Source organism: Trichomycterus rosablanca, chromosome 19 (genome assembly GCF_030014385.1).
Source record: "Trichomycterus rosablanca isolate fTriRos1 chromosome 19, fTriRos1.hap1, whole genome shotgun sequence".
Taxonomy (NCBI): domain Eukaryota; kingdom Metazoa; phylum Chordata; class Actinopteri; order Siluriformes; family Trichomycteridae; genus Trichomycterus; species Trichomycterus rosablanca.
Window position 1 is genome coordinate 21,719,435 of NC_086006.1, and position 14,144 is coordinate 21,733,578.

Consider the following 14,144-nt stretch of genomic DNA (forward strand, 5'->3'; position numbering starts at 1 on the left):
TGTCCCCAGTGTCAGGAAGCTGAGAATGCGTTTGTCCAAAGCATTAGCAGACATGGAGATGGCAGACTATACCGAGGCCCTGGACCCGGCCTACACCACACTGGAGTTTGAGAACATGCAAGTGCTCGCCATGAGCACTGGTAAGTCCTCCTCCCAACTGAACTTTGAGGCTTCTGACCTTCTATTGACTAGTGAATGTTTGGTCAAGTGTGGGATAATGAGGATTAATGGGTTTCACTCTGTTTTATAGACTTCTGAGATTCCTTAGGGGATGTCTCAGTCTTCTGTTTGCTTAAGAGGGCCTATTTCAAATATTTTTACAATGATTGTGATGGGACTGTGTGAAGCTTTGGCAGAGATCATCATTGCAAGCTGTGTCTTGTACGCTAACTAGAGTCAGGTTTCATTTCAAGTGTAGCACAGTAGAAATCCTAATGTGATTCCATCCAGATTTTTTTTACCTAATGTTGTCTGTCAGTGGTTGAGGATAATATGTCTGTTCCACTCATGTTTGACAGCAAGATAAATTTAAGTAGTCTGTAGAAGATGTCATTGAACCGTTCAGCGGTTTAGTCTCCCATGACTGGGTTTTATGAGAAACAAAACTGATTCCATCAATACAGTGTCAAACATCTGTACATTCTGATTGAAAGCTGCAAGATGTAACTCTTTGGGTTTGTAAAGATTTAAAGACCTCCCTTGCAGAAATATGTTCTCACAAGCGACTGGCATAAAAATATTTGTTACAAAATGTCAGTTACAAGTGGCAAGTAGGCAGTTGAGGTTTAGAGGTTAAGTTGTTGGACTATTGCTTAGATATTCAGGGTTCAAGCCACATTACTACTACCTTCACTTAACTCTTGCCTACATTTAGGTCCATAAATGTATGCCAAACTCAACCAGACAGCTCCAACTTACATATTTCACTTTTATGGTACCGATTCATTCTGGGTTCTGTAGTGCAAATGTAAATTATCAAATGTCTTACTAAGTGTCAACAAAGCTTTTTACTCATAATTAAATATTTTTGATCAATGTTATTTAGTGTGTAAGTGCTTGAATGTGACATATTCTTTTTAGTTTTCTCTCAGTTCTTTTCAAGTGAAATCAAGTGACAGATCTAATCATCTAACGTGTGTTTCGCTTTGATCAGTTTAAGTAATTTGTTTGCTCTTTCTAAATTTAATGCAATCATTCATTTCTTCTTTCAGTCCAACAATAAAAAAAATCACACCTTGTGCTGGTACTCATTAATATATGTCATTTTTTTCTAGTTAATTATATCAACAGCCTTATAAAGGCTAAAGAATAAATGGTTTAAATTGTCAGTCCACTCCTGCTCATTCTGTCCAGTTTTTTGGTTTATTCACCACCGAACTTGTTATACCTATTAACACCTAATTAATCAAAGCACAAAACCAGCCATTTTAATTCTGTGGCATATCTGCTGCATAACTACCTGATATTTACCTCTATATTGAATTGTTCTCCTTGTTCACATGAGTATAAATTTACATTTACTGCATCTGCAAAAGCAGACACTTTTATCCCAAGCGACTTACAAGTGTAACTGAATTGGTCAGGGGCCCAACAGCAGCAGTGGTAGGGCCTGATTCAGCGACCTTCTGATCACTAGGTTTATCAAGGCTATATACTGGAATTAAAAGTAAATTTTAAACATAGTAATCATATAAATCACATTTTTATATTACAACATTTGATTCCTTCTGTGATCTTATTGGTTTTAATTATTTTTTGTAAAAAAAATTCTGTGTTCTAAAAGCAGAACACTTCTTCATTTCAGACTCCTCACCTGCTGATGGTGCCAGCATGAATGCTGCAAACCACCTGGGCACAGGTACCCTGTGTGCCATTTGTGGTGACCGGGCAACAGGCAAGCACTATGGAGCTTCCAGCTGTGATGGCTGCAAAGGATTCTTCAGACGCAGCGTTCGCAAAAACCACATGTACTCCTGCAGGTTAGAATCGTGTTACAATCTGCGAAACATTGATATATATAGTATAAATATAGTATAAATCTTGTTGTTTAATATTATAGTAGACATCCATAAGAATGCTGTTAAATGTGTTTACTCTACAGGTTCAACAGACAGTGCATAGTGGACAAAGACAAGAGGAACCAGTGTAGATACTGTAGACTAAAGAAATGCTTTCGTGCTGGAATGAAAAAAGAAGGTATGTGTGTGTAGCATTCTTATACAGTATATATAGATATAGTATATCGTGCGGCTGTTCCATATATCCGTGCACTGTAAGACGAAATGACATGCTGTAGGTCGAGGAGAACACACCGTGTGCAGAGATTGGTTGTATTGCAACATCAGAGACAAGCAACTTGTTAATGTTCACTCAATACTGCAGCAAAGTCTTTGGACAACTCTTGCTGAGCAAACAGTTTAGAGGCATTCTTATTGCACACTGATAAACAGGCCAACCACTTCTCCCCTCATAGTCTGTGTTAATAGCAAGCCCCCAAGTCAGGCTGGTTGTTTATGAATGACTTATAGCTGCAATTATGTGATATCTGTGATCACTGATGTTAAACTGTTACTTAGTCTTTTCTATTCTGTGAGCAAATGACTTTTAAATGCGTCGTTTAGATAATGTTAATAATATCATAATTATATCTATGGGTTCCTGGCTATAAGCTACTTGATTTAGCAAACCTATGACTTGCATACATATTTAAAAAATAGAAATAAACTATTATGGTTGGGCTCACCTAAGAAATAGAATGTTAAAAAGTCATGTCTAACGTAAATGGTATTACATTTTTGTAACAATCCCAACTCTGGAAGTTTGTAAACTCACTAATACCAACTGTACCAACTCTTTCTTGGCACAGCTGTACAGAACGAAAGAGACCGAATCAGCACCAGGAGATCCAGCTATGAGGACAGCAGCTTTCCCAACATCAATGCACTAATTCAAGCTGACGTCCTCTCCCGACAGGTCAGAAGTCTTAACAAATACAAATACAAATGATTTTTAACAAATTTGTCTGAATTCAAGATGCATGATAAACATGGTGTGTTATCTTTTAGATTTCCTCTCCAGGCCCCATCCTTAATGGTGACATCAGGACAAAAAAGATGGCCACCATCACGGATGTCTGTGAATCTATGAAGCAACAGCTGCTGGTATTGGTTGAGTGGGCCAAATACATCCCAGCCTTCTGTGACCTTCCCTTAGATGACCAGGTAAGATATTAATGGAAAAAACAGCAAAAGCAACAAGTCTGGTGTGTGTCCAAGGAAAGGATTCTTCTATCATGTCACACTAATGGGTTTACATAGTAACTGAAGGGTTTCATTTTAAGATTTAACCACAGAAATGCATAATTCTCACAGTATTGTGCCGTAGCTTATAGCTATTGTGCTGTCTAGCACTCTAATAGAGATTTTTTCACCAAAAACATACACTATATGACACTTTTTGTAATTATTAAGTTTATGTGTTTTATATATATATATATATATATATATATATATATACATCAGTTGCATAAAACATTTTATGCTTTTTAACTTTTAGTCAAGTGTTCATATACTTTTGGAAGGAATTTGTGAGGAAAGGTGGAGTTGGATGAGTGGTATAGGGGCAGGGGTGTGAAGCGTTAGTGGTTAATGTGTTTTGTCTCAGGTTAGAAAGTGATGAGTATGTTTGAAAGGTAGCTTGCTCCTTAAGACCTCCAGAATCATTAACAATATAAGCACCGGGACATGGTAACTCATTTGTGGATGGTGGTCGTGAATGACAGTGCATCTTTTCACACAGTTTCCAGCATGTGGGAACCTCTGATTTGAACTCTAACCTTTTAAACAGCATATTTACCCCATCCCAGCTTTTTCACATCTACAAGTCTTAAAAAGTGTATTCACAGTGTTTACATGGGACAAGTAAAATAAAAGGTACCTTTCTTTTAACAGGTGGCTCTGCTGCGAGCTCATGCAGGTGAACATCTTCTACTCGGTGCTGCCAAGCGCTCCATGCTCTACAAAGACATGCTGCTATTAGGTAAGAGTCTTTCTAAAATATAAACCATTAACCATTTAGCCCTTATGCTGGACTTGGATTTAAATTTTGCAAGTCTTTTAAACAAATCTCTTCTGATTTTCCCCAGGTAATGACCACATAATTGCCCGGAACTGCCCAGAATTGGAAGTGAGTCGTGTAGCAATAAGGATCCTTGATGAATTGGTCCTTCCTTTCCAGGAGCTCCAAATAGATGACAATGAATATGCCTGCTTGAAGGCTATTGTATTCTTTGATCCAGGTATTTGTCTGAGTACTTTGGTTTTCTCCCAAAATACAACTGTAGGTAGATAGGCTGTAAATTACCACCAGCTGTAATAAAGTAAGGGAATCACTGGGTGTTTATTGGTAGTCAATTTGCTTTTTGTATGGGTATTTTTCCAATCTTGGAAATCAGTAATCATTTATAATATTACACAGCTATAAAAATTCATTAATGATCATTAGGGTAACAAAATACGTCATTTGTGTCCACTTATGGTGTCCAACAGATGCCAAAGGTCTGAGCGATCCAAGCAAGATTAAACGGATGCGGTACCAGGTGCAAGTCAGTTTAGAAGACTACATTAACGATCGACAGTACGACTCGAGAGGAAGATTCGGCGAGCTCCTGCTTCTGTTACCCACACTACAGAGCATCACCTGGCAGATGATTGAGCAAATCCAGTTTGTCAAGCTATTCGGAATGGCCAAGATTGACAACCTGCTCCAGGAGATGCTTCTAGGAGGTAAGGATGGCATTATGAGCCTGTGTGGGTTTTCCTCCCAAAAAACTTGCTATTAGGATTGGCTACTTTAAATTGTGCCTATGTGTGAGTGTCTAAATTGGGACCTGCCACGTGATGGGCTGGCATCATGTCCACAAAGCTTGTGCTTAGAGTTTCCAAAATCTGGATTAAACCCTGAATCGGTTTTAAACCTCACTCCTGATGACTGATTCCTAAAATACAGTATAGCTGTAGTTGGACTTGCTTCTGTAAACTGTAAAAAGTGAGTGTGTGATGGCAAATTTGTAGGATGTAGTCCTGCTTTTACAAAGTGTTTATGGGTAAAGATTAGACCCACTTTCATAACAAATTTTAATAAATGAATAAATGCATTTGCTTTTTGTCCTGGCTAAGTAGATAAAGCCAAAGAGTAGAATGAATGTCTTCTAGCCAACATGATTTCACATCCTCCTTGCAACTTTTTTGATAGTTTTTGGGGTCACCATGTCCCTGATCAGGTTAAAAATATAATGAATAAATAATGACAAAAAATCACAGATTAATGAACTTATCTTGACATGTTCTCTTTATAGGGTCTGCAAACGAGGCCCCCCATGCTCCTCCATCTCTGCACCCACACTTGGTCCACGAGCATCTCAGCAATAATGTCATTGTGACCACCAGTATGGCCACTCCTATTCACAACGGACAGATGTGTAAGTTCTTGACACCAAACATTCTCCAAGGTTGGCTAAAACAGTGCATGCTTTCTTGAGCTGGGCGGAAGGACAAACTGGCTTGCTGAAGTAATCCTTTCTCATGAGCTAATCAGGCTTACGTCTGCCAAAAAGCTCCTTTTATTGTATTTGTAATACCTTCAGAAATTTGACAAGAACTTTAACTAAATGTCAAGCAATAGTTCTTTTCTTTGTTCTTATCAGTGTTTTGCAAAATCTTGGGTGGATTTCCTTTGGTTTAATGAACTTTTTTACTTTCTGTGTCCACAGCAACACCTGAAACTCCAATCCCATCTCCTCCACCAGCTTCCAGCTCTGAGCACTACAAATTGGCCCAAGGCGTCATAGCCACAGTGCCTAAACAGTCAACGGCCATCCCTCAACCCACAATTACCAAGCAAGAAAGCATCTGACTGCTTCCATAAAACTACATTCTGGTCATTTTAAACATACAGCAGCAAACTATTCATGGACAACAGGCTGCTTTAGAGATTTAACTGTCATTTTAAGGCAGTTATTAGCAAAATGCTCACATTTTGGTCTATTTGTAAAATAGCTCTGTACAGGAGCCTAAATAAGTTGCATAGCACATTTTATAGTGAAGAAAAATGAAAATGTCCACATTTTTATTTTTGAATGTTAATGTGACCAACAGATGAAAGCCCACAGTCATAAATAGTGGTTGTAGACCAGAATAACCAACCCTCAGGATTGTACAGTACTGTGGACAAGCCATTTTATGTATTTAATTAACCTCGCTTGTAGGCTATTTTTCTTTACATGCATACATATTTATACTCCCTTAGGAGAAATTCACAAGGAGGATTAGTAACATATCAGTATATTTAATAAAAATATAACATTTAATGAATGTTACAACAAGCTTTTCATCTGGCAAAATCAGATGTGTATGTTGTACAGTATTTTATCAATGAAATGATTTGACAGTACTTAATAATGGACTACATAACCTTGTGCCTTTAAAACCCTGAACATTTGCCCAAACTGTTATTTTAACAGTGAAAACAAGCTACTCTGTGTCTGCAGCTTGTTTTTCCTCAGATGTATCATAGACAAATGTATGTCATAGCTTCTTTTTTCTTGTGAACGTATTATCTATTGTGACATGCTACATAAAACTACTTTGTTGCATAACGCAAAACTCTGAGTATTGACTAATACCAGTGCTTACATGATACTGACATCCTAAAATTAAATTAACTGACTCTCAAGTTTGTACTCTGTTACTCTATGTTACTGGATGATCTGTCATACCAATTGGACTTCACAGTTTAGAATGGAAAATATAAAACAAAACAGAAAAAGACAAAATATTACTATTGTACACCGATCTGGCATAACATTAAAACCACCTCCTTGTTTCTACACTCACTGTCCATTTTATCAGCTCCACTTACCATACAGAAACACTTCGTAGTTCTACAATTACTGACTGTAGTCCATCTGTTTCTCTACAAACCTTTTTAGCCTGCTTTCACCCTGTTCTTCAAAGGTCAGGACCCCCACAGGACCACCACAGAGCAGGTATTATTTAGGTGGTGGATGATTCTCAGCACTGCAGTGACACTGACACGGTGGTGGTGTGTTAGTGTGTGTTGTGCTGGTATGAGTGGATCAGACACAGCAGCGCTGCTGGAGTTTTTAAATACCGTGTCCACTCACTGTCCACTCTATTAGACACTCCTACCTAGTTGGTTCACCTTGTAGATGTAAAGTCAGAGACGATCGCTCATCTATTGCTGCTGTTTGAGTTGGTCATCTTCTAGACCTTCATCAGTGGTCACAGGACGCTGCCCACGGGGCGCTGTTGGCTGGATATTTTTGGTTGGTGGACTATTCTCAGTCCAGCAGTGACAGTGAGGTGTTTAAAAACTCCATTGCTGTGTCTGATCCACTCATACCAGCACAACACACACTAACACACCACCACCATGTCAGTGGCACTGCAGTGCTGAGAATGATCCACCACCAAAATAATACCTGCTCTGTGGTGGTCCTGTGGGGGTCCTGATCATTGAAGAACAGGGTGAAAGCAGGCCACAAAAACATGCAGAGAAACAGATGGACTACAGTCAGTAATTGTAGAACTACAAAGTGCTTCTATATAGTAAGTGGAGCCGATAAAATGGACAGTGAGTGTAGAAACAAGGAGGTGGTCATAATGTTATGCCTAATCAGTGTATATAAGAGCATAACAATATATTACGGAACTAATAATAGTAGGGCCACCTATTGCCTCAGAACAATGCATGGAAGGCGCTTGTTTTCATTTTGGTCTTTATTAAACCACTTATTATTAATTTTGGCAATATAAATGAGGCAATTTTATTCTCAAAAAAAGGATAATCATCAGGAAAGATTGTGTGTATGCCACTACTTGTTCAGAAAATATGTTAGGTCAAAACATTTCTAAATTTTTAATTGAAATTTTAACAAAAACAGGTAGACGTACACAATACACTCTGTTATTTTAAAAGCTATTACAACATTGCAATGTGAATTGATATTTTATGTAAAGGTTTTTTTTACATAGAAATTCATGTATCTACATAAATTATTTTTATTATTCATTGCTGTTTCTTAATTTATTAATCAGACATGTAATTAATACAGGTGAGCTTAAGGTCACAGAAAACAAAGTTACCCTGAAGTTACTAACGAATTTAATCTCATTCCAACAATATTTGTTCTAAAATTATTAATCAGTATTAAAAGCAGCTAACAGTACCTGCACTGATGGCTGATTTTAATCCATTTAAATCTTTAGTTGTACATGTAAAAACTGAGAACCAAATACAAAGTCACAGTGTATCATACATATTTGAATTTTCAAAAATGTTAAGGCAAAGCTTTACTATATTGACATAGGAGGAGTCATCTCATCATCTAATCTTCACAGGCAGTAAAACTGCTTTAAAAAAGACAATAAAATGAGTGGCCTACGTGGCAGATAATGGTCAAGGATTCTAGTGCTGAGGTGTGTGTACAGAAACTGATAAATGTCATAAAACAATTTTAGATATCCCAAGAAAGAAGCAGGCGTCTTCCTTGTTCTGCAGAAACATTCTATGTAAGTGGACGCTTATCTGTCACACATTAATGAGTTCCCACTTTGCCAAGACTAATAGCTTACTGGTGTTTTATCACCATCAGCACAGAACATGCTCACTGGGACAAGAAAAGTTAAAGGGTTGTAGGTCGAGTGTGTTGTGTTCTTACACTCAATGCCACATGCAGAAACATGTGGCAAAGCAATGCATAGTTCACCTGTAATCACAATATATATTCCACTCACTAGCTCCTTGTTAACATTAATTGCTGATATGGCAGTTTTTTTTTTAGGATGGCAGGACCTCCTGCCCCCTTCCTGGCACATTCAGTCCGCGAAAGATCAACTGGTGGCTACAGCCTTCAGCAAAGTATACTGATTGTTTAATATGTCATCTAATGTCATAGCCTTTAAAGTTTGATAAAGAGAGTTTTAAATATTGAAACGACAATATCCAAAAGTATATAGCAACACAGCCGCGTTTAAAGCCTGAGAAAGAGAGTGATTGATTTGTTGCGGTGCAAGTTTGTGTATTAGTGCATTTTCGTGCGCTTCTGTGCGCCACCATGTATGTTTGTGAGTCTTCGTTCGCGTTCGTGTGTCCTTTAGTACTTTCGTGTGTCCTTTAGTACTTTCGTGTGTCCTTTAGTACTTTCGTGTGTCCTTTAGTACTTTCGTGTGTCCTTTCGTGCGTTTTCGTGCGTCTTCGTGCGTTTTTGTGCGCTGTCGTTCGTCTTCTTGTATTTGCGTGTCTTTGTGCTTCTAAAAGTGTTAGTTCACTGTGCATGGTATTAATAATAGAATGATTACAGTATACCTTTTATACAAGATGTATATAAAACCTCACCGATCATCATAAAATGACATTAACATTTAGACACCCCAGTGTTCACCACAAAGAGCTTTGGTATATTTGGTTTGTGGATATGGAGGATCCGATAATAGTTTTGAAAGCGGATCCTGTTTGACACAGCAGTCTAATATGCTAACCCAGTGGCGTAAATTAGGAAGCAATTTATATTTGTAACCCACCTTTAGGCCTACTATATTTTGGGAGTTTGGAAGAAATTGTAGAACTCAGAGAAAATTCATATGGACACAGGGAGAATGTGCCAAAGTCCTTACAGTGTACAAAGAAGAGGCTCAAACCCAAGTCCACAGGACCTTGGTGCTGTACTGCACCCACACTACCTGCAGTGCCACTGTGCCTCATCATATAGTGTCCTTAGTGCCTCATCATATAGTGTCCTTAGACTTTTGCATTTGTATACATTTGAATCCAGTTTTGCTTCCCATTAAATAGTGCACACAAACTTTTATTCAGTTTTATTTTCGTACTGGTATTGCAGTACAGATCTCTTTAATGCCAGTCAGGAAGTTTACATAACGAAGAAGTTCGTTATGTGACGTGTCGAATTTTAATGATATTTTGTATCATTTATTGTATTAATGAAAATAAACGCAGAAGCTAGAAGCACTACTTGATCTGCGTCCACGGTACGCCACACTGCGCATGCGCGACAGTTCGCGCATCTCAGCCTCAGGCTTATTATGACGTAAAACAATTCTAAGCAGCTGTTTCATAATTGGAATCATAACCTGAATCCCTTCAGTTTATCACCTGTTACTACAGTGTGAAGGTCAGCGTGTGGTACCTGCAGAGCTTCACCTAGTTTAATACATTAAATAGTTTAATTAATACTGTGAGACACGATGCCTTGCTTTTCTTGGTGTCGTAAGAGGGTAAGACAAAAAATTATATATTTATATATTATGTATGTATATACATGATTTATTATTTCACTACAAATGATAATTATGACTATTACTGGTGTTTATCTTCTTCCCCCTCTTCTGCTTATCAGTAGTAGTAGTAATAGTTAGTATAGGATAAGGTGTATAATTTATTTACATTTAAAGATAAACATACTGCTTTACAGTTTAATCTATCTGTGTGGTACAATAATAATGCTTAGATTTATTATTTGTGTGGTGTCATGAGCAGAATAATAAAGTATGGCCAGCAGAATATACTGAGAAGACTGTCAGCTCTACAGAAGAGTAAGGAACAAATCAAACTGATATCACACCTTATTGTAGCTGTATGAATAACAAAAATGAAGGTGAAATTATCAATCATGAATCTACATCAAAACAACAGAATGAATCTGTTCAAAACTCTATCCGTCTAGGCCCAATACAAGATAATTCTGTACATGTATCAATATATCGTTTATACTACATACACACTGTGCCAGTTTATACCACATGTTGGTTCTTTTTGCTGATAGGCCGCAAGTAAAGGAGAAACTTAATGATCCCCCAAAGACCTCAAACAGATTCTTCTCAGTGATCAGGCGTTTTTTCAAACGTCTTACTCGGGTAAATAATCTTCAGCATAGTGTTGTTCTAATACAGAAATGTTTTTGTGTGTAAAACTGAACATAGTTGCGTGTTTGTGTTTTTCTAATCAGAAGAAGAAAGTCTCAGGAGGAAAAAAAGAGAACAAAGAATCTGACAGCATTGCAGAAAGGTACTGAAAGTGCCTGGTTTTACTACATTTGTTTTTAGTACAGCTGTATATAAGTGCAGCTTTAACCCTTTGATGCACAACCTGGGTCAAAAGTGACCCAACTGAGTTTTTATTTTCTATATCTTTGCAATAAATTAATTTTGTCATTCAAGCTTCCATGAATTCCTCAATTAACTTGTTTTTGATCATCACAAATCCTTATTTCAGTTTTATATTTTTTACTTTTTTAATGAAAATCATTTTTGTATCACTACGCTTCTAATGCACAACATGGGTCAAAAATGACGCTTATGTATTTAATATGGAATTTGACAGAAACTACTGACATTTGTAAGTGTTTGTAGTCAAAAACATATTTACTGATCTTTTGAAAGACAACCAAAGATTAGGCTCTTGAATCTTGAATATGTCCAATACTATTTGCTTGCTAGCTGTTTACATATTTTAGTATAGATAGCTTTTATTAGCTAAGACAGTAAATACATGAATAACTGACTAATGTGCATATGAAAATATTCTTGAATGGATGAATATGGGCCATTTTCCACCCATGTTGTGCATTAGAAGGGGTTTGCTTAGCTTGTGCATCAAAGGGTTAAAGAAACGTCAGATCTGAATGGGAACACATCCTGAAGAGGGCTTTAATGCACAGATGTCCTGTTCAGGGTGTATTCCCATCCGTGCTCCCAGTTTTTTAAGAAAAGGCTCTAATACTATAATCAGAATCAGAATCAGAATCACTTTATTTCGCCAGGTATGCTACACATACGATTTGCTTTGGTGATACACACAATAATACACACAATATAATGACCCTGACCAGGATAAATTGGTTACTGAAAATAAGTAAATACATACATGTTTGTAATGGTTTTTATGTGGCTTACATAGCAAATAGTATGTGTGGTTTGGGACAAATCCAGAGTGGATTAATGATAATAATTTTTCTCTTTTTTATTCTTTTACTCTCCCCAACCTGCAGTAATGTAACTCCTGAGTCTAGTGTGGAGAAAGAGGATAAATCCCATAATGAAGAGGTTGCAAGACCCACATTCAGTCTCCCCCTGAACAGACTGCAGCAACTATTCAGCAGAGGGTACGATTTGCAACTGTGTGTACATGTGTGTAGTTTTAAAGGCTGAAACAGCACATGAACCCCAACCAGCTTTGTGTTTGTATCTACATGTTTGTTGCAGGTTTATGAATTTTGGAAATAGCTGCTATGTGAATGCCAGTGTTCAGTGTTTGTTCAGTGCAGAGCAGTTCTGCATGCAGCTCCTCTGCCAAATAAATCAGGGGATACAGTATCCATCAGACAAGCTGATCAGGTAGTTAAAGAGAATACATTTTACTATAAATAATATCCAAACTGTGGTGGTGCAAAATACTGATATGCTAGCCCAATCAAGTAAGAATCTCAGCTGCGCTATCGACCTGGCCGGGCGTCCAACAGGCAAAATTAGCAGTGCTTACTGCCATGGCTGGATTACAGACCGGGCCAGTGGGGCCAGCGCCCAGGGGCCCTTGAGGTCAGGGGGCCCCGGGGGGGCCCTGGCCCAAAACATTTTGCCATGCCTATCAACATTTATGATACAATATATTTTTATTTCTGAGGGCCCTCCATTTTAAGGATCCTCTGACTATTAGGGACTTTGACCCCAGGGCCTCTTGGGGGCCCTAGCCATGCTTTTGGGGCCCCTAGCCATGCTTTTGGGCCCTAGCCAAAATACTTCTCTGTTATAGTTGACTCCACTCCAGACCTTGCTCATGTGGACCAACTTACTTTTATTTTCAGGTTTGTTAATAATGACGGACATGTAGTTGAGCGTTTTCTAGCTTTTGAGCCTATTGAAAACCATAGTGGGGACAGTTTGGCAGAGTGTGTCGTTGCTATGGTGGAGAATCTGGGCCTAGACTTATCCAACTGTAGGGGCCAGTCATATGATAATGCAAGTAACATGTCGGGAAAGTACAATGGAGTCCAAGCTCATCTTAAACAAAGAAACCCTTTGATTTGTTATGTCCCCTGTGCAGCACATTCACTGAATTTAGTTGGTGTCAATGCTGTTGACAGTAGCCCAGAAGCTGGACGTTTTTTTGACTTTGTACAGGCAATGTACACATTTTGTGCATCATCTACACACAGGTGGGGAAAGGTTTTCCATGATACTGATATCAAACTTACAGTGAAATCACTGTCAGGTACTCGATGGAGCGCACGAGCTGAGTCAACTAAGGCTCTTTGGAAATATTATGCACAACTGAGAGAGGCATTGAATGATATGTCTAAAGATATGGAGGAGAAATGTGTAACTCGAAGTGAAGCCTCTGCACTCTGTGACAAATTGGACACGTTGGAGATGGCCTTCATGGCATACTTCTGGGACACAATACTACAGAGGTTCCAAGCCACAAGCCTGCAGCTGCAGAAGCATGATATTGACATATGTACAGCTACACAACTTCTCTTGTCTTTACGAGACTTTGTGGCAGCACAGAGAGATAACTTTGAGGTGTTTGAAGGGGCAGCTTTAAATGTCACCACTGCTGTCTCCCAAGAGTACAGGCATGACCTCCAGCGTACAAAGAAGCGCAAAATTATGTCTGATGATAGTGCAGAGCCAGGGGCCCAGACTATCCTTAATCCGTCCTTGGTGCCATACAGTGCGTCTCGTAGAGGAGAGCCCCCTGTGCGGTCCGGGCGAGCTTCTGGCCTTTTGTTCGCGCTGTAACCCTAAAAAACCACTTATGTTCTCCGGAACACTTTGAAAATCTTGACCCCTAAAAGTTACTTCTTAAAACTTTGAGCTAGGAGGACGGGGACAGTGCCATACGGTGCGTCTCGTAGAGGAGAGCCCCCTGTGCGGTCCGGGCGAGCTTCTGGCCTTTTGTTCGAGCTGTAACCCTAAAAAACCACTTATGTTCTCCGGGTCACTTTGAAAATATTGACCCCTAACAGTAATCTTTTTTTTTACTTGGAGCTAGGAGGACGAGGACAGTGCCGTACGGTGCGTCTCGTAGAGGAGAGCCCCCTGTGCGGT

At 38.7% G+C, this 14,144-nt stretch overlaps 1 protein-coding gene and 1 long non-coding RNA gene across 2 annotated transcripts; both read left to right on the forward strand.

The window, feature by feature from the left end:
* hnf4a (hepatocyte nuclear factor 4, alpha) lies at positions 1–6,732 on the forward strand. The gene is made up of 10 exons (XM_063015504.1): positions 1–140; positions 1,805–1,979; positions 2,102–2,196; positions 2,867–2,973; positions 3,066–3,221; positions 3,951–4,038; positions 4,145–4,297; positions 4,548–4,784; positions 5,357–5,479; positions 5,771–6,732. The coding sequence occupies exons 1-10, from the start codon at positions 26–28 to the stop codon at positions 5,911–5,913; spliced, it is 1,392 nt and encodes a 463-aa protein (XP_062871574.1). The 5' UTR covers positions 1–25; the 3' UTR covers positions 5,914–6,732.
* Positions 6,733–10,564: 3,832 nt separating this feature from the next.
* On the forward strand, positions 10,565–11,097 carry LOC134333715 (uncharacterized). Its single transcript, XR_010015406.1, has 3 exons — positions 10,565–10,631; positions 10,862–10,952; positions 11,045–11,097. It is a non-coding gene; the product is annotated as an uncharacterized LOC134333715 (long non-coding RNA).
* Positions 11,098–14,144: the final 3,047 nt, after the last annotated feature.

What these genes read in the sequence shown, in the direction of transcription:
- hnf4a (XM_063015504.1), top strand. Translation starts at nt 26, where the DNA reads ATGCGTTTGTCCAAAGCATTAGCAGACATGGAGATGGCAGACTATACC. An exon ending in AACCACATGTACTCCTGCAG is followed by an intron (nt 1,980 to 2,101) that starts GTTAGAATCGTG and finishes TTTACTCTACAG; the next exon opens with GTTCAACAGACAGTGCATAG. An exon ending in TATTCACAACGGACAGATGT is followed by an intron (nt 5,480 to 5,770) that starts GTAAGTTCTTGA and finishes CTGTGTCCACAG; the next exon opens with CAACACCTGAAACTCCAATC.